At 49.5% G+C, this 27439-nt stretch overlaps 1 protein-coding gene and 3 non-coding genes across 4 annotated transcripts in view; 1 reads left to right on the top strand and 3 right to left on the bottom strand.

The window, feature by feature from the left end:
* The window catches only part of LOC135821870 (dynein axonemal heavy chain 10-like), a 71373-nt gene that overhangs the window by 20831 nt on the left and 23103 nt on the right, over positions 1–27439 (top strand). The window contains exons 10-23 of the mRNA XM_065334869.1: positions 178–339; positions 1089–1265; positions 2880–3047; positions 4463–4539; positions 5589–5787; positions 6419–6583; positions 7939–8139; positions 16835–17011; positions 17686–17905; positions 19162–19328; positions 20278–20364; positions 20991–21104; positions 26107–26361; positions 26860–26956. Coding sequence (XP_065190941.1) covers positions 178–339; positions 1089–1265; positions 2880–3047; positions 4463–4539; positions 5589–5787; positions 6419–6583; positions 7939–8139; positions 16835–17011; positions 17686–17905; positions 19162–19328; positions 20278–20364; positions 20991–21104; positions 26107–26361; positions 26860–26956 — 2266 coding nt within the window. The remainder of the gene's footprint in view (positions 1–177; positions 340–1088; positions 1266–2879; positions 3048–4462; positions 4540–5588; positions 5788–6418; positions 6584–7938; positions 8140–16834; positions 17012–17685; positions 17906–19161; positions 19329–20277; positions 20365–20990; positions 21105–26106; positions 26362–26859; positions 26957–27439) is intronic.
* Positions 8851–8922, bottom strand: Trnah-gug (transfer RNA histidin (anticodon GUG)). Its single transcript has one exon. It is a non-coding gene; the product is annotated as a tRNA-His (tRNA).
* Positions 16381–16452, bottom strand: Trnah-gug (transfer RNA histidin (anticodon GUG)). The gene has a single exon. It is a non-coding gene; the product is annotated as a tRNA-His (tRNA).
* On the bottom strand, positions 24419–24491 carry Trnar-acg (transfer RNA arginine (anticodon ACG)). The gene has a single exon. It is a non-coding gene; the product is annotated as a tRNA-Arg (tRNA).

Raw genomic sequence — 27439 nt, 5'->3', positions numbered from 1 at the left:
TTGATGATAGCCATGGTTAGTGCGCATACACAGACACAGGCTGGTAGTCATGACAACTGCGGTCTTTACCCACACTGCCACAGTGCCCTATAATCAGGGAAATACGGTACTTAAGTCACTTCAAGTATTCATAAATTTATTTATCATTCTGGTTTTATTTGATCCTGATTGCAACAGGTTCAAAATGCTGACCGTCTGGAACTTCCCAGTGAAGACCTACAGAACCTGGAGGCAGCATGTCAGAACTCCTACATCTGCACTCACCTGGAACAACTGCTGGAGACGTGGGACACTGCCATCTGCGATTGCTTGGAGACACAGACGAAGAAAGTGCCTTCGGTAAGACCTGCCGTCGTCGTCGTCATGTGTGGATAGATCAGGGGCGGATCCAGAGATCTCTACGGGAGAGGGTCCAGTTGAGCCCAAACTGAATAGCTGATACACGTCAGGACCGGCCGAAGCAGTTTTTGATTGGTCAGGCCAAAACGTGTGTCCGGCCATGGCCTGACCAACCGGACCGGTTCCACCGGGCCAGTACATATACGTGTATATGTACATATACACGTATATGTACATATACACGTACATATACGTGTATATGTACATATACGTGTATATGTACATGTACGTGTATAATTATGGTTTCCAGTAGTACATTTGCGAAATTAGCGTCACAGTATTTAACATCAATCAAACAAGTATTTATGTGAATGTACATGAAGGTGTTGAATGGTGGCTGTTTTGATGAAGACTACACCATTGGTTGGTGGCAGAGCATCGCTGGTCATAAGCGAGGGTCCCTGGTTCGAGTCCTGGCGGTGACAGTCCGATATAGTCTCCAGACCTCTTCTGCTTGCAACTCCCTCAAACTTACGAATATTCTACAAGTATCATAAAAATGATTCAATGCCAATGGCAACAGGCTCTGTCAGCCAATAGGCATGGGCGGGGATATTACTCCGCTATCGCTGGGGGGGGGGGGGGGGGGTATTAACCCTACCTGGGAAGAGACCTGCTCTATAATCTTTGAGAACACCACTGATTTACATTCTCTTCACGATGACTATGTATTCGATTCTCACTTTTAGGGCGATGGTCCGCTGGAGGAAGTTGAATATTGGCGAGACAGGACCACCGTCTACACGACACTGCTGGAGCAGCTGAAGAATGCCGTTATCAAGCGCGCCGTGGAAATCCTGCGCCGCATCGATTCGCCACTGCTCACCTCGTTTGACTTTCATCGCAATGACCTCGGCAAACAACAGGTAATAACTCATGTTTCTCTGTTAGACATACATGTACATGTACTCCCTGTTGCCCTGCCCTCAGGTATCCTGTTATACGTACCCCCCCCCCTCCCCCCCCCCCCCCCCCCCTGTTGCCCTATTGGACATACTGTAAAGCGACAAACTTTCGCGGCGGGCAAATTTAGCGTTTTCATAAATCGGGCTGGTTCGCGATGAGACACGTTTGCGATTCTATCTCTTCAGTCGGATCTTGTACTGTCTACAATCAATGTATGGAGAGGTTTGCGGCGATGTATATTCGCGAAAGTGTGATCGCGAAAATAGCGAAATTTAGTCTCTAGCGAAAGTTTCTCACTTTACAGTACCCTTTTACGTTGTTAGACATACCCCTGTTGCCCTGTTACATATACTCCGGTTGCCCTGTCCTGTTGCCCTGTTACATATACTCCGGTTGCCCTGTTGCCTTATGTATTACACATACCCCTATTGCCCTCTGAGACATACCCCTATTGCCCTCTGAGACATACCCCTATTGCCCTCTGAGACATACCCCTATTGCCCTCTGAGACATACCCCTATTGCCCTCTGAGACATACCCCTATTGCCCTCTGAGACATACCCCTATTGCCCTCTGAGACATACCCCTATTGCCCTCTGAGACATACCCCTATTGCCCTCTGAGACATACCCCTGTCGCCCTCTGAGACATACCCCTGTCGCCCTCTGAGACATACCCCTATTTCCCTTTGAGACATACAGTAAAACCTGTCAAGGCGACCACCTGTCCAAGAGGACCACTACAGCTAGGACCAAGGGATGCTATTTCCAGACTTCCAGTCACATGAGTCAAGTGACCCAGGACAAGGGGCCACCTGTGCATACCATAATCCCCCCCCCGGAACCGATCCGGTCCGTCAGGGTTATCACCGGACCAACATTCTAGCCACCAACCCATGTCTAATGCTGTGGAGGTCATGTGACTACCCCGCTACATATCATACACAAACTGTATGGAAGTCATGTGACTACCCCGCTACATATCATACACAAACTGTATGGAAGTCATGTGACTACCCCGCTACATATCATACACAAACTGTATGAAAGTCATGTGACTACCCCGCTACATATCATACACAAACTGTATGAAAGTCATGTGACTACCCCGCTACATATCATACACAAACTGTATGAAAGTCATGTGACTACCCCGCTACATATCATACACAAACTGTATGAAAGTCATGTGACTACCCCGCTACATATCATACACAAACTGTATGGAAGTCATGTGACTACCCCGCTACATATCATACACAAACTGTATGGAAGTCATGTGACTACCCCGCTACATATCATACACAAACTGTATGGAAGTCATGTGACTACCCCGCTACATATCATACACAAACTGTATGGAAGTCATGTGACTACCCCGCTACATATCATACACAAACTGTATGAAAGTCATGTGACTACCCCGCTACATATCATACACAAAGTACATGTATAAGGTACTGAAATTAACGGACCAATCAAAACCTGCTTGCGGCGGTCCATCGTTATTTTGACGGTCCCTTGCATCCCCGGTGTTATTTTCCATGTCATCTTCGCACTGACCATGATCTGCAGGTGGAAGCCAAGGACAATGTTCGCTTTCTGTCAACTTTGGAGCGTCACTTCAAGGAGATAACTTATGGCATCGACCTGAAGTCCACAATGGACGCTTTCAAGCCGATGATGAAGGCACTCCGCATGGTCTGGGTCATTTCCCGGCATTATAACAATGATGAGCGAATGGTGAGCTCAGTTTGTGTGCGTGTGTGTACGTGTCTGCGTGCGGGTGAGAGGATTTGTACAAACATGTGTTTCTTTTGTGTTCTCTCCTGTCTCCGGACGCGACGCAGCCCTGGCAACGGGGCAGTATGCCATGCATGGGTCAGGGTCAGGGCTCACCACGACCATACAAAGCGTCAATAACGGTCATTTGGATTTGACCAATCAGCGCACAGCAAAACGGGCTGTTTCTTGCAATTGTGGGGTGTTTTCTGAGTGGAGCTTGGCTGTATTCGTTGGTTTTAGACATTAGGCCATTGTGGATTCGTGTTCAGAAGGTGTGTCTTTGGGGGGGTTACCGTCTCGAATTTTTCGATTTGGCCTTCGTTTGGCTGAGATCGGATGGTGAAATCACTCAAACGCGAAGGCGTGCAAACAAGTGAATGAAGAGAAAATTAGAAATCGGGGACGGTAAACCGATAGAGAATTCCAAGACCTTGAAAATGAGCTATCGATGATGAGAATCGGCCAAGGAGAACCGCTGTTCTACTTTTTTGAAGACATCAAGCCTCAAGATCGGCCGTGCGTCGCCGCGCGCACCAACAAAAACTGGCAGCCGTGCGCATATCTGCAAGTGCAACAAGAAAGGGCGGAGGAGACAGCAAGCGTTCCAAGTGAAGATTTTACCTTCGTGTTGACTCAAGCTAAGGACTCATGCCAGTCAGGGATCATACTAGTCACCTCTCATCATGGTCATGACTAAGGGATTCATTTGTGACAAGGAAACTCCCCACTCGCAGCGTGAAAGCTGCGAGGCCAAACAGAAAAGAGTGTGCCGAGTCGCGATCAGGAAACGCTGAGTTCTACTGACAACATTGGTTAGCTAGGCGCGACAAATTCTTGTAGATGCCAGGACTCAAGTTCACCAGTACCCCACGGACATATCTTGGTCGACACCCACCAGCGGATTGAGAAAAATGACCAAGAGTGCTTGGAGAAAGGACGTCTTCTCCGCGTGTCTTTCTCGACATCAAACAACAAGATTCGCTTCGGCACTGGCCCTTCGCTGTACAGAGTAGACCAGGGAGTCATAAAATACCGGTATTTTATGACTAGACTGTACATCGCTGTACATCGATGAGCATGAACTCGGGTGCGTAGCCGCTATGACTGCACAAACTCTGGCTTTGACGGCATTCAAAATGGTGGTCGACGCTTTTTGAATTTTGTATGGTCGTGGTGAGCCCTGAGGGTGCAATGCCATAGGGTTGGAGGATCATTTCACCGTGACAGTTTATAAGGAAGGTTGGTGAGCGTGAGAATTATTTGGCAGTCCGTTAACTCTATTCACATTTCACGGTGGCTGCCAATCTCTGTGTGTGTGTGTGTATGTGTGTGTGTGTGTGTGTATGTGTGTGTGTATGTGTGTGTGTTTGCAGGTTCCTCTGTTTGTGCGCATTGCCAATGTCATCCGAAGGCGGGTCTCTGTCGCCGTTGACTTTCCCAACGTACTCAAGTAAGCCGTGTTGCCACACTGTACTGTACTATGCCGCTCTCTCAAGATTGCAAGAACGTTTCACAGTGTAAAAATCAATATTTCTAGGCGCCATCGGCAGGCTGTGTACATAGATGCCTTTTTGATCGTCCGCTTGCAGCCGTGAAAGCCCGATGACGCGTTGGCTTATCGTCTGTCATGGCAGAGGGTTATGGGTCTCCTCCTGAGCACACTTTGCAGTTTGGGGAAAGAAATTAAAGGAAGTGGAGGGGGAGAGGAGGGATGAGAGAGGGGTATCAATTTCAGCTCGCCCCGCCCCTGTCTAAAAAGAAATGCAGCATAAGCGTACTCACACCCAGTAGAGAGGTTCTTAAAGACCGTGTCTATGTCATCCTCTCGCCCTCTATTCTCTAGGACACCATTGGGCATCTTTAAAAACACAGTGGGAGATGGGAGAGGGGTATCACTTTCAGCTCACCCGGCCCCTGTCCAAAAGAATGCAACATAAGAGAACGCACAGCCCGGCAGTAGAGAGGCTATTCAAGACAATACCTACTGTATTTCACCGATTATAAGTCGCACCTTTTTACATTAAAAACAGTGTAAAAAAGGGGTTGCGACTTACAATTGAGCATGACTTGCTACTGAAGTGAATATATCGCAACAATATTGCACAAACCTGAACATGGGAGTGCGACTTACGATCGAGAATGACTTACGATCGAGAATGACTTACGATCGAGAATGACTTACGATCGAGAATGACTTACGATCGAGAATGACTTATAATCGAGAATGACTTACGATCGAGAATGACTTACGATCGAGAATGACTTACGATCGAGAATGACTTATAATCGAGAATGACTTATAATCGAGAATGACTTACGATCGAGAATGACTTACGATCGAGAATGACTTACGATCGAGAATGACTTACGATCGAGAATGACTTACGATCGAGAATGACTTACGATCGAGAATGACTTACGATCGAGAATGACTTTGAATCGGAGAAATACTGTATCATGTGTATGTCCTATCCGCTCACCCGTCTCCGTGTGCTTTAGGAAACCATCCGGCATCTTCAAGAGCACCGTTGGTCAGGCGCAGGACTGCCTGCGCCTCTGGAAGTCAGCCTACATGGACATGCGAGCCAAGATCGAGGCGTCCGGCACGGACGCGCGCTGGGAGTTTGATCGCAAGAAGCTGTTCGAGCACACGGACTACATGGCAGATATCTGCCAGGATCTCTACGAGATGGCAGAGGTGAGTGCCACTCGTGCTGTGCTTTGTTACTTTGTGTACGTCGTGTGCAAGTGTTGTTGGTGCCTGCGCGTGTTGCTGTGGTGTGAAAAGCACTCTTAGTCTTCAGTTCGCCATGTGCAGTTGTGTTTTCGTCGTCTTGCCATGATAAACAGTCTTCTAAATGTAGTTATCTCGTCCATTGTATGAGTGTGGAGATGGCTTGGGGCTGGGAGCAGGTGGAGAAAGTCCTGTTACTGTAAGACACAGTAAATCTAACGTTGAAGTAAATCTAACGTTTTAACGAGTGACATTCCTTCGTTAAAGCAAGTTCTGTTGAGGTTGCAATACCACATAATTATGTGTTATTTGCGGATATGCCTGAAAACTGCAAGATCGTTAACATAGTCTTCTCGTTAGCCTATGACTTTTGGACAATCGTTAAATTTGCGACTCGTTATAATAACATGTCTTACAGTACTGTACTACACTCATACCGTAATGATGCACTGACAATTGAAACATTTGAAAAAAAGAGAACTGTTAGTCTATGGTTGTAAGTAGAAAAAGGTTTCTAACATAACTGATCGGTGTCCGTTGGTTGTGGATTGGTTGTGTTTCTATCAAATAATTTCTATGTTATCTCCCTCGTCAGAGTATTGAGGAGATGGAGAACATCCTGGGACCGGAGTTGAAGGCCGTCACAGGAGATGCTCGCAGTGTGGAGGCCACGCTGGCTGAAGTCAACAACATGCGTAACATGTTCGACACGTTCACTGCCGATATCTTCGACATGCAGTCCAGCGTTGCCTGGTCACAGGTAGGCAGTGTGAACTAGTGCGTGTCTCACACACCCATGTCGTGTGTCTGTACTGTACTGTACGTGCTGTCATGTCACATGATCACGAGGAATCGTGTCACATGATCACGAGGAATCTTGTCACATGATCACGAGGAATCATATCACATGACCACGAGGAATCATGTCACGTGATCACGAGGAATCATGTCACGTGATCACGAGAAATCATGTCACGTGATTACGAGGAATCATGTCACGTGATCACGAGAAATCTCGTCACGTGATCACGAGGAATCATGTCACGTGATCACGAGGAATCATGTCACGTGATCACGAGGAATCATGTCACGTGATCACGAGGAATCATGTCGCGTGATCACGAGGAATTGCGGGGCAGTGTGCAAATTTGCGTGGAAACTTGCAGTCGGGAGACTAGTTCCAGTGCCGTCCTTGTTTTAACCAGCCAACTGAAACAGGGGCACTGATGTTGTGCATCCGTTCCTCAAGCATTCATCACAAATTTTAAAAAAAAACGTCTCCGTTCCTGAAGTACTCACGGCAGCCTCTGATATTCGGAATAACCCAGCGGCAAATACAACACCTGACAGTGAGGTTTGTAGATCCGTTACTAAACCACTGGCATGAGTGGCGAAGGCCCCATTCGCCACATCTAGGCTCGTTAAAGATGCATAAAAAGATCTCTCCGTCCACTAGATCTCCCGGCCATTCATTCAATCCAATGTACAGCACTGCATATACTGAGGCGACCAACACTGCAGGATCAAGACTTGCCACTGCTACAGTCCATTCATAAAAAGATGGGTCCTGCCTCTGGCGAGCTCCCGTATTTGGCGATTTTTCGTGATTTCATCGTACACAGTGCAGTGCTGCGAACTTTGAAATTTGAAAAAGGGTCCAAAAAGGGTGCCTGAACTGGGGTTCGAACCGCAGAATGCACTGTTGCAGGCGGGGTCAAACGGCCTGGATTTTGATGGTTTTTCCCAATTCAGTGCTTTTGGGGCAAAACCTGGCCGAAGTCCTATTCTTGCTATGGCTTGCTTTTTGGACAAAAAAACTTCAGAAACATAATTGGAAGAGGATTCCATATGGGATTGCAGAAAAAAATTCTAAAAAAACTCAACGTTTGACCCATTTATGGCCAAAAGCTAGAAGTTCATTTTTTTCTGAATGGACTGTAGTGTTTGTCATTCATCCTTGTGTCCACTTTGCATAGAATCTGCATGCGACACTGAGGATATATGGGCGAAGTGGTGGCCCGCCGATGCAAATGTATTTGCTTGATGTGTTCCTGAGGAGATGTGGTCCCGAAGTTAGTCTAGCTAACCTTTTTTATTTCTTTTTTTTTGTTGCAGAGAATCGAGACAGTGCAGGAACGAGGTCGTGCTTTGGAGCATTCCATCAATGACTTCATTGACAAATCGTTCGAGACACTGCGTTCCAGCGAGGCAGCCTTCGACATGTTGCTGAACTTCAAGCATGTGAAGACACGCAAGTCCATCTCGGAGCGTGTGCTTGCCAAGAAGGAGGAGATTCTCGCCCAGTTCATGAAAGAGGTACTGTGCGTATGTGTGTGCGTGTGTGTGTGTGTGTGTGTGTGTGCGTGTGTGAGGGGGGGGGGGAGTGTTTGTGTGTATGAATGTGTACGTGGTGTGTGTGCACGTGTATATGTGTGTATGTACTTGTGTGTGGGAGGTGCATGCAGATACATGATAATCGTTTGTGTGTACACGTGCGTGCGCATGTGTATGCACACACGCACATACCTGCGTGTGTGCATGTGTGATGGTGGTGTTGGTTGCTATAATTATAGCCTCTTCTTCGCCGTGACTTTTAGAGATTCGTAGTATTCCGTACTCATTCAGGAACCTAGCAGATTTGATGCTGAGAGTTGAAGATCTTATGATAATGAAACCTGGCAAAATTATCAGCCCCCCCCCCCCCCCCCCACACACACACTCACACATACACATACATAACAGGATATGCTGCCAAATCACATGATTCTGATGTGCATGGGCACATGACCTGCAGCAGCTGTAGACTGCAGGCCAGCATGTACGTCTATCAGAGTGTGGTGTTCTCCCGGCATTCATCGCCAATCCCAGTCAAGAAAAAAACATGTAAATGAGTGTGCAAAGGATCCCAATCCTTTAAAAATATTATATTGCGTATGGTGTTTGTTATCCCGCATGAATTGGATAGCCCTCCTCATCGTAGACTCAGCAGCCCCACTCAGACGAGAGAGAAAAAAAGAGAAAAAAGTGTGCTGTGACCAGGATTCGAACCTGGGTTACTACGGCCACAACGTAGGGTCCTAACCACTAGACGATCACAGCTTTCAACCCGGACGGGCACATAATTTGTGCATGATGAGATCTGAGATGTTCATGAGTGCATAACTTCACAGCAGAATGCACATCAGTCGTCACCTATTGGACACAGGGAGTATGCGATGCGGTTGCTAGTACAGACGTTGTTGTGTCTCTAACCAAGAGACTGTGGGTTCACACGTAGAGTTTACATACAAGTTTATTCTACGGTTGCAAAGCAATAAGAAGCGTTGAGGTATGATTGTGCTAGAGGATATAGGAGTTGTATCCCGGGTGCGGGATGCGTTGGGTGTTGGGTGGCAGTACAATGAATTGCTATAGAGAGTTCATGCCTAAGCGGTTGTGGTTTTAGGGTGGATCAATAGTACTTGCAATTAGATGAATACATGTCTGGTACATACACTACATTCCTCCCCTAAATGTTATGGTACATGTTGAGCTATGAGGTATTCCTATACGGCATAACATTTAATGCACAAGAAGAAGAAGCGGATGAGCTGAGAGCACGGGACAGCAATTGTGTGAGCAAGAAGCAATTCAGTCTCTCAGGCGAGCCGGCAGGACTCGGGCTCTCGGCGGGTTACGGCGGGGTTCAGTCGTATCTTGTGCCAGCGGCGACTGGACCTGCTGCGTTGCCGTAGTTGCAGCTACTGGTGTTTGCGCAGGCGGAGGTGTTGGAGTAGCAGTGGCTTGGACACTGGGTGGTGTCGGAACACTAGCTGGCACATGAGCAGTCGGAAAGCACAAACTGTGATCCGGTTCTGCCACGGACGGCAAAGGCGCTGTGTTCATCGGTACGGACGATTTCGGAGCGGAGTCGGCTGACCGGAGCTGTTCAACATGGCGCCTCCATTGCTGGTCCGGGCCAACTTCCACTGTATAGTGGCGGGAGCCGTGTACCGCTTGCACTGTGCCCTGAATCCACGGGTGTGGTGCGTTGGTGCGGTAGTCACGTACCATGACGGTGTCATCCACAGCAAACGTGCGCTCACGGTTCGCTGATCTTGCACTACGCTGAGCTGTCTGTTTCTTAGCAACAGATGCCTGGACACTGGGTTGAACCAGCGACAGCCGAGTGCGTAGCTCCCGGTGCATTAGCAGGGATGCTGGTGTGGCATTCGTTGTAGCATGGGGTGTGGTGCGATAGGCCAACAGGAAGCGAGGCAAGAACTCAATCGGTGCTGTGGCAGAATGGGACCTGAGTGCCTGCTTCATTGTACGCACAAATCGTTCAGCCAACCCGTTAGTCGCTGGGTGGTACGGTGCTGAGAACGTGTGCGTTATGCCGTTGGCTTCTGTGAAACGGCGGAACTCATCTGCAGTAAACTGCGGGCCGTTGTCACTCACGATCTGGTCCGGTAGGCCATGTTGAGCAAACACTTCTCGGAGACGGCGTATGGTAGCTGGGGCAGTGGTGCTGCTCATTGGGAGCACTTCTGGCCACTTACTGTGGGCGTCCACCACAATCAGCCACATGTGCCCTTGGAACAGCCCGGCAAAATCAATGTGGAGACGCTGCCATGGCTTGGACGGCCACTCCCAGGGATGTAGCGGTGACTTCGGTGGCGCCGCCTGGTGTGCCTGACAGCCAAGGCAGGCCTTGCCGGTCTGCTCGATGTCTGTGTCGATGCCTGGCCACCATACAAAGCTGCGGGCTAGTGCTTTCATCCGAACCAGCCCAGGATGGCCACTGTGCAGCTCCTCCAGTACTCGGTGGCGCAGTGGGGAAGGAATGACGACACGGATTCCCCACATGACACACCCTTGGTGTAGGCCCAGCTCATCTTTGCGTCGTACAAACGGTTGCATGTCACCGTCGGTTGTTGACAGGGCCCGTCCGGTGCTGACACTGGTTAGGACCTTGGCGAGAACTGGGTCACGGTTTGTGTGACGCGCAATTTCAGCTGCCGTGACTGGAAGCGGGTCGATCTGGGCCATGTTGAACACGTCTGCCCAGTCTAGGCTCTCATCCTGTGGTGAGTGTGGCAACGGTAGTCGTGACAGGCCGTCAGCGTTTGCATGATCGGCTGATTTGCGGTACTTGATCTCATAATTCATGCTTGCTAGGAAGATAGCATACCGCTGTAGGCGGGCCGTCGTCATGGCTGGCAATCCCTTGCTAGGACTGAAGATGGCTGTCAGCGGCTCATGGTCCGTCAGCAGGACGAACGGTCGGCCAAACAGGTACGTGTGGAATTTGCGGACGCCCCAGACAATAGAGAGCGCCTCCTTATCGATCTGGGCGTACCGCTTCTCGGTGTCCGTCAGGGACCGTGACACGAAGGCAATCGGCCTTTCCGTACCATCCGGCATGATGTGCGAGAGCACCGCCCCCAGGCCATATGGCGATGCGTCGGTTGCCAACTGCACGGGCAGGTCGGCATCAAAGTGCATGAGGACCTGATCCGAGGCGATGGCTGCCTTGATAGCCTTGAATGCAGCCGCACATTCAGCTGTCCAGCGCCAGGACTGACCCTTCTGGAGCAGGTTGTTGAGTGGATGCAGGGTCGTGGAGCAGTCTTTGAGGAAGCGCTGGTAGTAGCACACCATGCCCAAGAAGCTCCGTAGCTGGGACACGTTCTGCGGTGCTGGGGCTTCGTTGATAGCCTTGACCTTGCCATCAGTCTTGCGCAAGCCGTGGCGACTGACAATGTGTCCACAGTACTCGACTTGGTCTGCAAAGAACGTGCACTTGGCCGGGTTGACTCTCAGGCCGTGGTCCGACAGACGACTCAGGATGCTTTCCACATTGTCAAGGTGGTCATCGTCGTTGCGGCCGGTGACAATAATGTCGTCCAGTAGGCAGGCCTGGCTTGGGACGCCGTGCAAGATGCGGTCGATAGCCTGTTGCCAGAGCGCTGGGGCAGAGGCAACACCGAACCCGAGTCGGTTGAGCTGATACAGGCCCTTGTGCGTCGTGAGTGTGAGGAGTGGTTTGGATGCGTCATCCATCTCCATTTGGAGGTATGCCTGCTTTAGGTCGATTTTGGTGAATCGCTGGCCTCCAGCCAGGGTGGCGAAGACATCTTCCACGCGTGGTAGCGGGTGCTGGTCCACCTTCAGGTGTGGATTCAATGTGGCTTTGAAATCTCCACAGAGACGAACTGAGCCGTTGGGCTTCATCACAGGCACAATAGGTGTCGCCCACTCACTCCACTGTACCTTACTCACGATACCCAGACCTTCCAGCCTGTCCAGTTCAGCTTCCACCTTTGGCCGCATGGCGTAGGGCAATGGGCGCGCCTTGAGGAAGCGAGGGCTTGCATCGTCCTTCAGCTGGAGACGAGCCTTGGCGTCCTTGAGCTTGCCAAAGTCGTCGCTGAACACATCGGAGAATTTCTCCTTGAGCTGCTCAAGACGCGTACCTGCTGATCCTGGATGCTGCTGGCCAGGGGACACGGTTGCGGAGGGGACGTCAGCCATCTCGACCTGGAACAAGCGCTGCCAGTCGAGAGCGATGTGGGCAAGCAGGTCCCGGCCACAGAGCGCTGGCCCCTGCGTGTCCACCACATGCAGTGGTAGCTCCGCGGATTGATGGTAGTATTCCACGCGTGCTACGAACGTTCCGCGAGGATGCACGGGCTCGCCGGTGTACGTACGCAACTTCAGCTTGCTCGCGGTGAGAGGCGAGGCAGACAGCGACTTTCGATAAATCGCACTCGGAATGATTGACACCGCAGCTCCAGTGTCGACCTGCATGCTGACCGACTGGCCATTGACGATAGCATCAATCCAAAGTGCCTTCCGCACGGTCGTGGGTGTCGTTTCATCCGTGGCGACTGCTGGCGCTTGAAGGACGTCTGCGGCTAGAAGAGAAAGTGAATTGAACTCGTCGTCGTCCGCGACATCGACAGCCAAGCTGTGGCAGGCGCTGCTACCACTTGAGCGTTTCGCTGAATCTGTCGATCTTTCCGCGAGGCGCTTCTTGCAAACCTTGCGGAGGTGCCCAGTCTTCCTGCAGTGGCGGCATTCATATGCCTTGAAGGGACATTCACTTGCGCCGTGTGCCGTCGAGCCACAGCGGAAGCATGCTGAATAGCTCGTACGGGATTGACCTGAGTTCGCGGACTTCGCACCTCCGAACGATGGTCTGCCAGCACGACGATGTTGCGATGTGCCCAGAACGTGTACACCAGGAGCAGTGGCACTGCCCGCGAGCTCGGATGCATCGCGAGTAGCTACCTCCAGGCTGTTGGCTTTCTCGATGGCGGTCTTCAGAGTGAGGTCCTTCTCTGCCAACAGAACTTTGCAGAGAGCTTGACTCCTGATACCACACACGAACCGATCCCGCAGAGTGGTATCCAGGACATCGCCAAACTCACAGAATCGTGCCAACCGTCGGAGCTCCGCGAGGTAGGCATTTACTGACTCTCCTTGGCGTTGATCCCGCTTGTGGAAACGGTATCGTTCCGCGATCACCAAGGGCTTCGGAGCACAATGCGCAGCCAGCGCGTCGGACAGCTCCTTCAGCGTCTTGTCCTTCGGTTTGTCCGGGCTGACCAGGTCAGCCAACAGTTTGTAGGTCAAGCCACCAATCAGGGTCAGGAAGGTGGCTACTTGCCTGTCTTCGGCCACATTGTTGGCAGCGAAGTACTGCTCGACGCGGTCATAGTACGTAGACCAATCCGTCGTTCCAACCGAAAATGGTTCCATGGCTCCAATTGCAACGGCCATCTTCGTCGCCAGTTGTTGTGTCTCTAACCAAGAGACTGTGGGTTCACACGTAGAGTTTACATACAAGTTTATTCTACGGTTGCAAAGCAATAAGAAGCGTTGAGGTATGATTGTGCTAGAGGATATAGGAGTTGTATCCCGGGTGCGGGATGCGTTGGGTGTTGGGTGGCAGTACAATGAATTGCTATAGAGAGTTCATGCCTAAGCGGTTGTGGTTTTAGGGTGGATCAATAGTACTTGCAATTAGATGAATACATGTCTGGTACATACACTACAGACGTCTACAGTCATTAGCCCATTGCCAAATATGGAAAGTATGAGTAATGCATGTGAGTACACTGAGATTAGCAATGCACTGTTTAACACCCCAGACGACCATGCCCTGGTGGCTGTGTGGGGTGTTATGTGAGTACGCTGGGATCAGGGATGCACTGTTCTACACCCCAGACGACCATGCCCAGGGGGCTGTGTGGGGTGTTTAAGGTACAAATTACGTCATTGCGCAATGGGCTTATTGGGTTAGAAGGGAGGTGATAAACGAGAGCAGATGGGAGCTGGCACACGTGGGCGTTGAGAGCGAAGGGCCGGAACTGAACAAAGTGGACCCTGTGACAAAAGGTGTTTGTTTTGCAGTTGTTCTTGTGCACCTCCCCCCCCCCCACACCCATTTTTTCGATGCCTAGTTGCAACGCTGACGCCGAGACCTCTGGTCGGTTGAGTTGCTCCCAGCACATCAGCACGTCGTCCCTACATCCCCTATGTTTTGTCCTTTTCCTCGTTTCTTTTTGTTCTCCACCTGTTTTCCAGTAGGGCTGTGTCAAGAGTAAAAAAAATGTACTACGGCTGACCCAATGGAGTGGTGACTGGTAACACATCTTGGTCAATGGTCATGTGACTCAATTTGTGCTGAAAGTGATCAATGTCGTGTGGACAGAGAAACCCAACATGGCTACCGACATCATGTGACCCATAGATGCTGGGGTTGAGTGCAGTTGTAACCAATATGACTGGCCTGTATGGTCATGTGACTCAATGCACCTCGATTTGTAGAAAGTGATCATGACATGTGGACAAAGGAACCCAACATGGCTACCGACGTCATCTGACCCCTAGATTGAGTGGAGGGTTGAGTGGAGTTGGTAACAACACGTCTGTCCTGTGTGGTCATGCGACTCAATCCAGCTCGAGTTATGCTGAAAGTGATGTACGCAAACTCGAAAGCATATTCCTAAAAGCAGTCTGCACCGGTAGTATCAGCATTGGAAATGCTCGCACTACTTTCTGTTGTCCTGTATGTGTATCGGAAAGTGGGGTACTTTCGCTAGAGATTAAGTTTTGCTATTTTCGCAACCACCGCATGAGTTTGGACAATAAGATCACCGCAACCTGCTCTGTGTATTTATTGGAGACAATTCATGATCAAAGGCAAGAGATAAATATCGTAAAAGTTTCTCATCGTGAAAATTATTTAAAAGAAAAAGTTGTATCCTGCTTTTATAATAGTGTGTATGTGTGAGCATGTTTTGAAAAGAAAAAAAAGTGTGCTGTGACCAGGATTCGAACCTGGGTTACTACGGCCACAACGTAGGTCCTAACCACTATACGATCACAGCTTTGAACCCGAACAGGCACATGGTTTGTGCTGGTTGAGATCTAAGACGTTCATGAGTGCATAACTTCACAGCAGGATGCGCATCGGTCGTCACCTATTGGACGCAGGGAGTACGCGATGCGGTTTACACAGTACAGACGTCTACAGTCATCGGGTTAGAAGGGGAGGTGATAAACGATAGCAGACGGGAGCCGGGACACATGGGCGTTGAGAGCGAAGGGCCGGAGCTGAACAAAGTGGACCCTGTGGCAAAAGGTGTTTGTTTTGCAGTTGTTCTTGTGCAACCTCCCCCCCCCCCCCATTTTTTCGATGCCTAGTTGCAACGCTGACGCCGAGACCTCTGGTCGGTTGAGTTGCTCCCAGCACATCAGCACGTCGTTCCTACATCCCCTATGTTTTGTCCTTTTCCTCGTTTCTTTTTGTTCTCCACCTGTTTTCCAGTAGGGCTGTGTCAATAGTAAAAAAAAAGTAGCTGACCCAATGGAGTGGTATTAACTGGTAACACATCTTGGTCAATGGTCATATGCCCACATTTGTGTATAAAGTGATCATGACATGTGGCCAGAGGAACCCAACATGGCTACCGACGTCATGTGACCCATAGATGCAGGGGTTGAGTGGAGTTGTAGCCAATATGGCTGCCCTGTATGGTCATGTGACTCAATGCAACTCAATTTGTGCTGAAAGTGATTATGTCGTGTGGACAGAGAAACCCAACATGGCCACCAACACCGTGTGACCCATAGATTGAATGGAGGGTTGAGTGGAGTTGGTAACAACACGTCTGTCCTGTGTGGTCATGTGACACAATCCAACTCGATTTCTGCTGAAAGTGACGTACGCAAACTCGAAAGCATATTCCTAAAAGCAGCCGGCACCGGTAGTATGAGCATCGGAAATACTCGCACTACTGTACTTTCTATTGTCCTGCGTGTGTATCGGAAAGTGGGGTACTTTCGCTAGAGATTAATAAGTTTTGCTATTTTCGCAACCACCACGTGAGTTTGGACAATATAGATCACCGTATCCTGCTCTGTGTATTTATTGGAGACAGTTCATGATCTAAGGCAAGAGATAAATATCGTAAAAGTTTCTCATCGTGAAAATTATTTAAAAGAAAAAGTTGTACCCTGCTAATACGGTGTATGTGTGAGCATGTTTTGAAAAGAAAAAAAGTGTGCTGTGACCAGGATTCGAACCTGGGTTACTACGGCCACAACGTAGGGTCCTAACCACTAGACGATCACAGCTTTCAACCCGGACGGGCACATTTGTGAATGTTCACGTTGCAGAATATCTTCATGCACATCCATAAGCCGCACGTCATTTTCATTTGATCCATGTGCCTGCCTCCCCCCCTCTCCCCATGCGTGCGTGCATTTGTATGTATGTATGTATGTGTGTGTTTGTTTGTTTGTGTGTATGCAGCTCCTAAGCAGTGGGAGGCGAGTAGATCAGACCCACCACTAAGTGGTCAAAGACCGAAAACCCCACCGCTTAGGAGCTGCATGACTGTGCACCTTGACCCAAGAGGGCGGCGGTGGCGTTTCTACGGATGCGGAAAACTCGACCTACAGCTGAGTCTGACGCGAACCGTCAATTTTGTTGTTTACGTGTTTTGTGTTGTGATAGGTCGAGGCTGTAAGAAAACTCTACAATGAGTATCTCAAGAAGCCGCCGTTAATGAAGAACGTCACGCCAACAGCCCTGCGCATCAAGTGGGCGCAGGATCTGTTCTTCAACATCAAGCACCTGATCATCCGCTTCCAGAATGCCAAGGAAATGCTGGAGGGAGAGAGCGGGCGACTGGTACGTCTGTTTGTATGTACATACGATTGTGTCGGTGTGTGTGTCTGCATAGAGGATTAGAGATCTGCGTCTGCACATTGATACTAGATGGTGGTGGTGTTCCCACGGACGTGGAAAACTCAGTATAACTGAGTCTCATATGATCCGTGAACAGCCGTTTTCAACATCTGTTCTTTAGTTTGGAGGCCGTGGAATTTGCATAATACCCTGTGTGCCGATAGCACAAGATTTCATGCGGGTTTTTCTCAATATACAGTCAACTTCGCTAATAACGACTGCGGATATAAAGACAATTCGCGAATAACGACAGAATTTCCATGCCCAGAGCAAAGTCCCATCCCACTGTAATACATATAATGAGACTTCGGGTATAACGACACTTCGCGAATAAGGACACCTTTTTGATGCCCCGCCGAGTGTCGTTATACGCGAAGTCGACTGTACAGTGCTGCTCAATGAAACCCATTCGCCTCACTTGAGTATGCGCCGGGCGTTGCGCAGCCCTAGACATGTGAACACTGGACTGCGGAATGGTGCAAGGCACAAACTTGAGCGACACGACCGGATTTCACAGACCAGCATTGTAGCAATCCGTTGTGCACGCATGCTTGCCGATCATGTCTCCGTGTGTTCACCCTGCTCCCTGCGTGCCGCATGTTTGCCCTCACACCCAGGCCAGTGAGAAGTACAGAGAGGTGGCGAGGCTACTTAAGGCGGAGGAGACAACTGCCTACGAGGAATGGGTCGAAGCCGTCGACGGGAATCTGTCAGATACACTCCGGCAGCCGATTCTTGTCCCCACCAAGCAGCACATAGGGAAAGCGGCCATGATCGATCCCGTCGACAAGAAAGTAAAGCCGACTGTGACGGCGCATGGATCGCGACCGCCGACGGGTAAGGATATACGTGTGTGTGTGTGTGTGTGTGTGTGTGTGTGTGTGTGCGTGTGCGTGTATGTGTGGCTTTTTCTGAATGGTGCAATCCCAGCTAGGCCTTGGCGGATAATGCCGGCCGAAAAACTGGCAGAATTCGGTACTTTTTCTGGTAAGTTTCATGCATGTTTGGTATGTGGGCAAAGAAATGGAGCAGAATTTGAGGAATTGCGCGCCATAAGGTTTGTATGGTTCTGCCAATTTCACTGCTTTTCGAGCAGAATCTGCCAAGGGCTAATCCCAGCACAAGTTGCCATGGCTGCTGCTGTAGCATCGCTATCACCGCCTCCGGCGATGGGCGTCAAAAGGTCAAAGGTCAAAAAGGTGTATGTGTGTATGTGTGTGTACTTGCGTGTGCGTGTGTGTGTGTGTGTGTGTGCATGCTTGTGTGCGTATGTGAAGCTAAGGTCAAGTACTCCCCAGTGCCATTTATTGACAGAGTTACGTTCATTGTTGAACTCGGATGGTGAGCCAATTTAATTATGGTAAAAAAAAACAGGAGAAGGACAAAAATATTTGTCTCCTTGTCAGTTTTGTGCCATTTTGTCGCACTCGCTGACTGTATAATGATCTGGTTACGTTGGTGGACAGTTAGTCATAATTCGTAACATTTTGTCCTTTTTATTTTATTTTATTTTTTACTTTCATTGCCCAATACTTTCCCCGTGATGTCACTCGTGCACTCTCTTCCGTGTGGTGGCTATGTGATGACATCATCACCATAATTACAGTGCGTACAGACTACAGAGTGTTACAATGCTATGGTCCGCCCTAAACTGGCAGTCTGGCGCACCGTGCGAAGCATATACAGTGGAACCTGTGTAAGATGACCGCTCAAGGGACCTTCAAAATGCGGTCTCTGTTACCAGGTGGTCTCCTTATCCAGGGTCACTTGACTGGAAATAGCATCCCTTGGTCCTGGTTTCAGTGGTCTTCTTGGACAGGTGGTCGCCTTATCCGAGTGGTCGTCTTGACAGGTATTACTGTACGATGACATGTTATGCACAGAGGCAGTGGGCCTTAAACTGCCTTGACCTGCTCAAGACGTACACAAAAGGAAATAAAATAGGGCTGTTTCGTTGTTACTCAGAGTTTTATGGTCAGAACCAGTCATAAGACAACATAAGGAGATTTCCTTTTGTGTAACGCGTTACCTCTTGCGACGATGTCATTCATAATCATTATCGCTGCCATTCACGTTTCATTTGTTGCTCGCAGAGATGGACAAGTCGTCGGTTTCGATTGCCGTGTCGTCTACCAAGTGTATCTACTTTGAGTACGTTGTCAACTTTCCTGCCGAGCTACGTATGCTGGTGCTGGAGACGAAGAGTCTGGAACAACTCGGCTATCCTGTGCCAGAGCTGGCTAGGAACGTATCCCTACAGGTATTATACACACACACACACACACACACACACACGCGCGCTTGCGCGCGCGTGCACACACACAGGCTACTGTGGTGTCACTGTTGCCATGGTCCCTGTTTTCATAGCGACCATAATATCCTGGTAACTGTTGCCATGGTGCCTGAGCTGGCTAGGAACTTATCCCTACAGGTATTATATACACACACACGCACACACATACACAAACACACACGCACACACACACCACAGATGAACACACACAGGCTATGGTGTTGTCACTGTTGTCATGATCATAGCTACCATGCCATGGTGACTGTTGCCAGGGTAAATGTTGCTATGGTGACTGATGCTCTGCCGTGCTAGCATGCCCCTGGTGGCCTGCCAGGTGATCACGTATCATCGGGAGACTGTGTCTGCTCTCCCTCTAAACTTACTTTGTCTCTCTGTCTGGCTTGTACATCAGTAGGTAGCCGAGCCACACGACACGAGCAGGACTAAGATTCGACAGTACAGGGCCTACAGGCGTCCCTCTTTAGTCCAGCACTTTATAAAGCAGCGCCCTCTATAAACCAGTACAGATTTCAGTAGCCAAAATGTCCTCTCCACGCAAACATTGCAGCAGTAAATCAGATTTGCTAATCCAGCACCCTCCCTAATAGCAAAATGTTCTTAGCACAAATGATGCCGTATTACAAAAGGGACCATGGTATCAAGTGTGGCGCGTGTTGCTTTGTTGGACTCTTTACTAGTACATTATGGGTTTTCTAGCTGGATCCTAGACGGTCGGTCATCGTTTGAAGAATTTTAGGAGCTATTGCTTGATGTCTGTCTGTCTGTCTGTATGTCTGTCTGTATGTCTGCCTGTCTGTCTGTCTGTCTGCCTGTCTGTCCGTCTGTCTGTCTGTCCATCCACCCGCCTGTTCGCCTGCCTGTCTCTGTCTGTCCTTGGTGCAACACGCAACAACAGGAGACGCGGTTCATTTCGCTCGTCGACAGCTTGGACCTGGTCATGCGTCGGTGCAGGGACACAATCGCCAGCCTTACTCCGCCGGAGGTGAGCTGAGCCATGCAGACCGGGACTTGAAAGCTGAACATCTCGACACACTTACTGTTGTTTTTCACTGATGTACCAGTTCCTTCCTGCCACAACTGTAGCGGGATAGTAGTGCCCCCTCCTCCTCCCCCCCCCCCCCTACACAGCCCTACCCAACGCCCATGCCAGGGGCGTCGGACACGCTACGGTGACTACGGTATTGACCGTACCATTCCTCGTCCCAGGTACCCTGTGAATCAATCAAATGCGCTGATCTCGGATCTGTATTTCCAAAACAATTTGGCTCAGCCACCACTCCCCCACGAGTAAATTGTACTTCAGATGGCTGACCGTACCACACTAAAATACCTTGCGACGCCCCTGCATGCAATAAAGTGATGACAGCGGAATCTGAGAGAATCCGCCAGCATGGTTGTCCATGAGTTCAACGGTGGATGCACCAAAGTGTGCGTGCGTACGTGTGTGTGTGTGTGCGTGCGTATGCGCGTGTCTGTGTGTGTGTGTGTATGTCTGTCTGTCCGTATCTGCGTGTTGTCTGTATATATGCCTGTGTGCGTGTCTGTGTGTCAACGTGTATGCTTGCATTTCTTTCCATTTGTCCATCATGACTGCGTGCGATCTCACAGAGGGAGCTACTGGATGCATACGTGTGGGACCTGAACTCCAAGATCGAGCCTGGCGTTGCCGCTCTCAACTGGAATGCCCTCGGTATCCAGGACTACATCTCCAGATTCGAAAGAGTAAGTAACCACGGCAACGATGCAGAGCAAGGTGGTGACCATGGCAACTGCTTACGGTTGGCCAAAATTAATGAATACCGTTTTTGCCCCGGGTATAAACCGCACTGGAGTTTAAGCTGCGCCCAGATTTTGTTGTCACGATATATAGGCATCTAACCTGAAAGGCATAGTGGTGGCCTGCGGAAGCGAAGGCTATAGCTTGTATGTTTCTGAACATACAAGTGATGCTAACGCGGATCCCGCGAATATTATTATTATTAACCTGAATTTCGAGGCTCAGTTGACCATCGTAGTACATGCATAAGCCGCACCGACTTTTTTTCTCCGGGTGAATGACGTGTGTTATGCTCTGGAAAATACGGTAGTTTGACTGCAGAGAAACCTGTCTGAGACGACCGCTCAAGGGACCTTGAAAACGTGGTCTTTGTTACCAGGTGGTCTCCTTATCTAGGGTCATTTGACTGGAAATCACATCGCTTGGTCCTGGTTTCAGTTGTCTTCTAGGACAGGTGGTCGCCTTATCCGAGTGGTCGCCTTGACAGGTTTTACTGTATTTGCAAAACATGCAAGAGCATCCATCACACATACACTACAGATTCCCAGGTCATCCGTTCGTCTCAACTGGGCATCTGACTTTTTTATAAAAATTCCGGTGTCAGACTTGGCTAGAGGCCGAGTTTTCCGAATCCGTAGGAACGCCACCACCCTTCCAGGATCGAGGCACAGATGCAGCTCCTAAAGCGGTGGGAGGTGAGTAGATCAGACCCACCAAAGTGGTCAATGACTGAAAATCCCATTCACTGCATCCATGCTTCCCTCTGACCAATGAGAAGAGAGAATGTTTCATACTCCGTGAGGCAATACTAAGTCATGTGACAAAAGTTCTGCCAAGCTGTGCCAAGGTAAACTCACTTTCTGATGAGCTCATCGAGCCGTCTCTCGATTTGAAGCGTGCCAGGGAGCTGGTATGGTATGGTGCCAGGCTCGAATACAGAACTACCGGGTTTGCTCTCTGCTCGCAGCCTCGCAGTATAATTTGTCGCTATGATGTCATTATGATGTCCTTACGATGTCACTGCGATGTCACTATGATGTCACTGTGATGTCACTATGATGTCGCTTCGATGGATTCATTGGTAGCTCTACATGTACAAGTACCATGCACTAGAGTCATAGCCGCTAGTATGGTTTTGGGTGAAATAATTTTCGAATAAATAATTTCGAGCATTGTGACATAGTGCACATGTGTCGTATGGGTGTGGGCCGCAGGAGTCAACTTTGGATAAGAAGTACCTCGGATGTGTTAGTATTGTTTCCACAACCCAAGGCCGCAAGGGGTACGTCTTACCCGAGTTCCACGGTACATGTACAGCAGTAGGGTTGTAATAGAAATCGCAGTATACTGGTATACAATGTATACAATGTGCAGCTGGCGCCGAGACCTCTGGTCGGTTGACTTGCTCCCAGCACATCGGCACGCCGCCCCTACATCCCCTATGTTTTGTCCTTTTCCTCGTTTCTTCTTGTTCCCACATGTTTTCCAGTACTAGGCAGTAGGGCTGTGTTAGTAGTAGGGCTGAAACGATCATCCATTTAGCCCAATCGATTACTCTTTATCATAACGATCGATTATTCGATTATAATCTTTAAGAGGCCGCACCTGGAATATGTACGTGGAATGGCGAAGAGAGCACATTCCCCTCTGCCCCTCATGGGCTGGTGGCATTTTCTGGACTCAGCTGGTCACGCCAAATGTGGAGTTATCACTTGCGCAGTTTTGTGCACTTGTTGAGTAAGTCGCACCCCTGTACTTTAGGACGTGGAAACCCCAAGGGATCGATGGTATTTGTTTGCAATCATTGAACAGAAGCATTTTAAAAGTTCTTATCCATATCAGTACCCGCTGGAGGCCCCCGGAACCCCCCCCCCCCCTTGAACGGTACCGGCGCACGTGCCTGAAAACCAACAACATGTTTCAACAACACAAGGTTTATCTAACACCATAATCGTGTACACATACCGGCTTTTATTTAATTTTAAATTTATTTTTTATAATCGTGTACACGTACTTGCAGGACCGCCGGAAGCAGTTTTTGATTGGTCCGGTAGTTTCATGGCCTGTTTATCCTCTGTGTATGATACGACGGGTACACGTGCCCTTCACCGTAGGCAACATGTGTTGGTGGCCAACAAGTTGGTCTGGTGATAACCTGACCAACCGGACCGGTTCCGGCGAGCCTGACCTTTGTGGTTACCGTGTCTACTTGCTCGAAGTCAATCGGGTGCCCTTCACCGTAGGCAACATGTGTTGGTGGCCAACAAGTTGGTCTGGTGATAACCTGACCAACCGGACCGGTTCCGGCGAGCCTGACCTTTGTGGTTACCGTGTCTACTTGCTCGAAGTCAATCGGCACATGCATCTATCCAAGGAGGCCCGGCTCCTGGTCATGACTCATGTCCACCACCAGTCAGTGACTGTGCGAGTACAATAATGTTGTTCAACAAAACAATAATAATAATAATAATTCGCGGGATTCGCGTTGGCATCGCTTGAATGTTCAGAAACACACAAACTAGCCTTCGCTTCCGCAGGCCACCACTATGCCTATGCCTTGCACACCTGAGTGGCGAATGCAGACCTCACAACAAGTGAGTCAGGGGAGAGTAGGTGAGTCTCTCAACCAATCGGGCGTGTAACGCCCATAACCCTGTAAACTGCATCCTTGTTACCCTCACTCCGAGCTGTGAGTACCCAGTTGACCGTGGGTGTCGGGGCAGTTCACCACGCGTAAAAAGTCTTTACTCACGTAAAAAGTCTTTACACGCTCCCTGCTACCAGCGCGGGTCTCGAACTCGGGACCTCATGATTCGCAGGCAGGCCTGCAAACCAATCGGCCATATGCGTTGGTCTCAACAAAACAAGGCTTATCTAATGTCATGATCTTATGAGTACAATCATGTACAGACAGTACAGTACTATCTCAGTGTGACTGTCCGTGTATCAGTGTACAATACATGTGCCAAAAAAAGACAGTTTTGAACTCCCATGGTCATACTTGTTCAGTGGTCTGCGGCCCGGTACGCGGTTATCTTATTTCCGTCGGAATCTCAGCAGCCCGGATTCCTGGACAAGTCCACGTATTTTTTTACTATTCTCTTACAACCAGAGTGCCAGAGAGCACAGGCCAGGGAAGGAAAAAAAGAGAAAGAACAGAGAAAGTGAGAATGGAGAAGGTCAAGATGCTCTCTCTACCTGAGTGTGCAGACCAGTTCGTGTCGAAGAGAAAAAAAACAAAGAAAAATAAAAAAAAATTCGACCACGCCAGGATTCGAACCTGGAATCTCCTGATTCGTAGTCAGGCGCCTTATCCGTTGGGCCACGCGGCCGTGACAATGTAAGCACTATCGATTTCTGCACTTGACCTTCGCCATGGGCATGGATATGGATATGGGCGACCATGACCTGAGCGCTCGAGCTGTGAACTGGCCATACCGAGGTCCGTATCCAATACATGTACATGGTTCGCGACAGGTTTATCTTTCCGAGACTTTCGTGTTTTCAAAGAGTTTTGTTGTAATACAGTGCTCGGGTCGATTCTGTGGAAACAGATAAAATCGGCCGTCAAAAAGCTAGGTTTCAAGGGAAACTGGCATTTCCGGTGGCAGTATAATTTATGCAGGGACTTCCCCAGTAAAACACGTGGTGCAGTTGATTTGATTTTTTTTTGAAACCCTTCACAGTAAGACATGTTCGAACATTGGTTGGGAATTCGGATAAGGAAGAGAACTCCTTCATTTGCCTTGTGCAAAGGTAGTTGGAGGGGCGCTGATGGCTGCGTGTCCGTGGCCACTTTGGCCTTGCAAGTTCCCTCATGTCTGTGAAGACCTGTTGAGAAGTTTTCGTGCCAAATGACACCTATCCAAAATATTCTTTTCGGAATTGGACACCTGATCGAACTTGGAGCTTGAGCTTCTCCTTCTAGTATATTTGAAGAGTCAAGAGTAGGATTGGAAAGTAGGATATCCTTGCCCTGGCTTGTTCTTGTATCCGCACTGCACACCACTACATGTGGACAATCCTTAAAAAAAAATAAAAAAATCAATGAATCAATGTACTACGTGTACTCGTCACAACCTGTTCTTATCTGCTACCTGACGCTGCCACTGGTGATGAACGTGTTCCTGGCTGGGCTGCAGGCAAAATAACTAAGTCATGGACTTCTTCGGACGAGGTAAACAGGACATTTTTCTAAAAATTATTATGATTGCTTTTGGATGCAGAGAATTTTTTTTTGAAACTATGCGAGGACATTCAGTCCAGTGTGGTACATGTAGTATTGAATGTACTGTAGTGCACAGTGGTGTATGTACAGTGTAGTCTAGTAAGTATTGTCCACACTGGAGTTTCGTAGGATGCACCTTGTTTACTACTGCTTGAGCAGTTATTCGAGGTCACCCGATGCCTGTGCTGGTATGCGTGTGCGCGCATTCTTGTACGCACGTGCGCCGTGTGTGCGTGCACAGACTTCCTCTTCCAAGAGTAGAATGTAGAAACTTGAATGTACTAGCGACAAATGCATCACCGTGGACCTGGTGTCATTCGTCATGGTGACGGATTTATCGTAACTTAACGCTCTAGGGGTGTGCGCTGCTGCTCATTCAAATCCGATGATCATGTGAGTCAATGCTACGGTGGGTGGACACTGTGCAGACCTACATGTAGACCTGCAAACACTAACACCCAGCATGGTAAACTGGCACACAGTGCAAGCCTGACTCACGTTACCGGTTTTTATTGAGCAGCATTGTACTTGGACAAACACACCGCCCAGGTCTTGTGCACGATGGCTGTGTCGAGTCGCTCTGACTGTGACGCAGTCCGCAGTCAATCCGACGCGTTTGTGTTGAAACAACTCGTGTGCTGGTTCATTAACTCGTTCTCTCTCGTTCGCCTCTCTCTCTCTCTCTCTCTCTCTCTCTCTCTCTCTCTCTCTCTCCCTAGCATCTGAACAAGTTCATCACACTCGTGGAGCGAGTGCGCAAGAATGCACGCGAGATCGAGACGCGAGTGTGTACCATCGAGGGTGCCGATCTCTTCCACATGGCCACCGGCCAGGCAAGCAGCGCAGAACAGAAGACTGTGGAAGATGTAACCACTACCATGACAGAGGAAGCATCTCCAGCAAAGTATGTCCACGGTGCTGCTGGCGCGGGATCGCAAGTGGGACGGTATGGCGCTCAGCTTCCCGATATCAAGGTATGGGGTTCTGCAACGTGTGTTACCTGCGCGCGCGCGCGCGCGTGTGTGTGTTAGTGTTAGTGTGTGTGTGCGTGTGTGCGTGCTTACATGTGTGCGTGTGTGCGTGCTTACATGTGTGCGTGTGTGTGCGTGCGCGGGCGGTCGTGTGCTTATGTGTTTATAAGGTAAATATCAGCAATTCCCCCAGCTGCTGTACAGTGCATGTAGCTAGCCATGTGATGCATACAAATCTGTCTCTGCATTTCAGTAGTAATGTAATTGTAGTGTATTGTGCTCGTGTACTGGTGTTGGTGATGGTGGTGATGATGATGATCGTGTTGGGGAATGTGTTGGTTATGGTGCTGGTGGAGGAGGGAGATGAGGGGAGGAATGTTCATCTGTGGTAATACAGGCACTATGTGTGTGTGTACGTGTGTCTGTGTACGTGTGTGTGTGCACGTGTGTGTATGTGTTTGTGTGCATGTGTGTGTGTACGATTGTCTTTCTCGTCTCCAGGAATACTTTGAGAGTGTGACCAAGGCTCGGCGTCGGGCTACCCGGATACTCGTGCACCAGTACCGCGCCATAGGTCCTCTTCTCACCAAGATAGAGAGTAAGGAAATGTGTGTGTGTGTGTGTGTGTGCTCTGTCTGGCAAAGCATACCCGAACTCTCGTTGGCCGCTAGCCTGCGGAGCGTGCTGCGGACCGTATTCAACTGACCTACCCCATGTCTGTCGGCCCCTCGTATGAGGACATGTGATCGTCCTACGGCAATGTTCAGGACAGGACAGGTGTGTGTGTGTGTGTGTGTGTGTGTGTGTGTGCATGTGTGTGTGTGTGTGTATTGCAGCTGTTGTTTGGTCGTTTGTTGGCTGCGCGCCCCTTCTGCGGTCCCAGGCGTAGGTGGAGAGACGTTGTGGCTACTGACACGAAGTCCATTCCAAACTGGTTTGATTGCGCACAAGACCGGTCAGCTTGGCGAGAGCAGGTTCTGGTTTTTCAGCCTCCTCGGGCAGTAGAGAAATCCGTACTCTGCTCATCTTGCAACCGGGCTTTCTCTCGTCCTCAAGACAAGGCACGGCACAAGTGTTTGGC

Source organism: Sycon ciliatum, chromosome 7 (genome assembly GCF_964019385.1).
Source record: "Sycon ciliatum chromosome 7, ocSycCili1.1, whole genome shotgun sequence".
In the NCBI taxonomy this organism is placed as follows: domain Eukaryota; kingdom Metazoa; phylum Porifera; class Calcarea; order Leucosolenida; family Sycettidae; genus Sycon; species Sycon ciliatum.
This window is presented reverse-complemented; position numbering and strand designations above follow the sequence as displayed.